The 2,366-nt window shown below is 50.4% G+C and overlaps 1 protein-coding gene across 1 annotated transcript; it reads left to right on the top strand.

The window, feature by feature from the left end:
- Positions 1 to 9: 9 nt before the first annotated feature.
- Positions 10 to 2,359, top strand: LOC105310808 (centrosomal protein of 85 kDa-like; the record flags this gene model as incomplete). The annotated part of the gene is made up of 2 exons (XM_011386913.2): positions 10 to 307; positions 682 to 2,359. Coding segments are annotated over 2 exons (459 nt in total), but the record flags the coding sequence as incomplete, so codon positions are not given.
- Between the last annotated feature and the right edge of the window lie 7 nt (positions 2,360 to 2,366).

Below are 2,366 nucleotides of genomic sequence, written 5' to 3'. Positions count from 1 at the left end.
AACATATAACCGCACTCAGATACAGATACTCTTGCCTTTCCCTGGGTCTGGGTTAATGTGCTTGCTCATCTCTCCACTCAGCTTTCAGCACAGAACCAGGACCTGATTGAGAAGAATCTGACACTCCAGGAACACCTGCGCCAGGCTCAACCAGGGTTCCCATCTTCATCAGACACAGCCCAGCTGGCATCTGAACTGCACCAGGAGTTGGCCAATTGTCTTCAAGATCTGCAGGCCGTCTGTAGCATTGTGACCCAAAGGGCGCAGGGCCATGATCCCAATCTCTCCCTGCTCCTTGGCATTCACTGTGAGTCCTCAGGCCAGTCTGGGACCCAGGAGAGTGTGGCTTTTGTTTTTCTCTCACCCCCATCCACCTTCCCCATATTTATGGTAATGGGTGACCAGGGCTATGGAGGCCTGGTCACTGCTCTCTGGGAGTTACGTGTTTCAAAAAGTAGATGTTCAGTAAATCTGTTTTGGGAACAGGCATCCCTATGGGGTGCCTGGGTACAGGACAGACAAAATGTGGCCCTTAGGCAGCAAGTTTTCAGCCCACCATCCCCAGCTGCTTTTTTGGAAGTGCTGTGTCTCAGGACCATGGGCCTCAAGGTGCTTACTGCCCCTTCTACATAGTAGCATCTCCTGATTTATAACATTCTTTCGAAATGCTCTCCTTCCCAGCTTCTCAGCACCCAGGGACTCCGCTAGATTTGCAGAAGCCAGATGTGATCAGGAGGAAACTAGAAGAGGTTCAACAACTGCGTCATGACATCGAGGATTTACGGACCACCATGTCAGACAGATATGCCCAGGATATGGGAGAAAACTGTGTCACACAGTAAGGAATGCTAGGCATGGGACATGCTATATTCCCCGAGGGAGGATCTGGTCCAGCAGGCCCTGCCCTGACAGTCTCTTGCCTCGTGTTTGCTGCTATTCCCAGAGAGAAGGGGTAGAAGGGAGGTAAGAGCCTGCATCTGGGGCCAAGGGCTGACTAGGAAACTGCCTACCTTGCTCCACACTGGCTTTGCCTTGTTGGATTGCATTGGTTCTGTCATCCTGATTCGTCCTTTGAGGGTGAGTTACTAATTAACTTTTTCAGGTCACCTGATAAGTCCTCACAGACTGTTCCCAGCTGATGTCAGAGACAGGCTGCTCACTTCCTTTCTCCATCCTTTGGGATGGATTCACATTCATTCCCACTCCATACCTTGGTTCTGCTGATGCCCAGAATTCATTAAAGGGTCCTGGAAAGGCCAGTAATAATGGCATTTGAGAATTCCCGGGCCCCATGTGCCAGTCTTCCTGGGAGCTGAACTGGCTTTCTGGGTTTACTTAGGCCCAGTCCCACTGCTTTGCTTCTTCCTCAGGGCTCTTATTCACACAGACGCCTCACGGTGATCTACTCATTAGCAAAGTACTCACTAGAATTGGTGGCCTAGGGATTATAGCCAGGGCTCTTTCAACTGTGCTGCCATGCCATTTTATAGGAGACCCCATTCCAGCTGCCCTGTACCCTTGGGGCCCTGGCCATGTGGTTAGCATAGACGCCTTCTCCTTTGTTCTCAGGCTGTCCAGATAGCCTCCTTCTTGGACTTTGAATGCAAACTCTTTTCTATGGTTCTGGGTTTGGGCAGGATTTTCCCCCAGAATACCACAGGGCAACTCAAGCTGCTCACCCCGTCCCCGGGGCTGGTGCTGGTGCCCAGCCCTCTGATTTGTGCCTCTCTTGTGTTTGGAGATGGGGGTCCTTTCCTTTTCCTGATCTGGGCTCCTTGAGATTTCAGAGTACCCAGTACAGGTCAGCTTTTAAGGCATATCTTTCAGTGTTTTCTGGGTTTTTTTTTGTTTCTCTGGGGCCTTTTGACCCTTTGCTTTCTGATTTTTCTTGCCTCCTCGATTAGGGAGCCTCTCACAGTTGTTTGTATCTGGTTGCTGGGCTGGCCCCAGACCTCTAGATCTGGAGCCAAGCCAGGCTGTGTGTGGCTGTGAGGGAGCACTGCGCAGTTCAGGAGCCCAGACTCAGCCACCACGAGATTCTTGCTAAGCTTTGGCTTTCAGGGCAACATCCTGGACCTCAGTCCTGGGCCTGAATGAGACTCCTTAAGTGTTTTTACAAGTGTGTTTTATTTATGGAGTGACTTATTCCTTCCATTCAGAGCAGCCCCACCCAGCCATCACCCCCTCAGCCTCTGGGCTCCTGCCTCCTAAAAGCAGAGCTGCCTGGTTGGTCTCCACCCTGTGTTGGGAGCCCAGCCACCATGCTCACGGGTATTTTTCCTCTAAAGTTTATAAGCAGTTATTTATATGAATTCTTGTTATGTCAACTGGTTTGTATTGCCTATTTTGATTACAAAATAAAAATT

Source organism: Pteropus vampyrus, unplaced genomic scaffold (assembly GCF_000151845.1).
Source record: "Pteropus vampyrus isolate Shadow unplaced genomic scaffold, Pvam_2.0 Scaffold12196, whole genome shotgun sequence".
Classification (NCBI taxonomy): domain Eukaryota; kingdom Metazoa; phylum Chordata; class Mammalia; order Chiroptera; family Pteropodidae; genus Pteropus; species Pteropus vampyrus.
The sequence above is the reverse complement of the archived record's forward strand: the minus strand, read 5'-3'. Positions and strand labels throughout refer to the sequence as shown.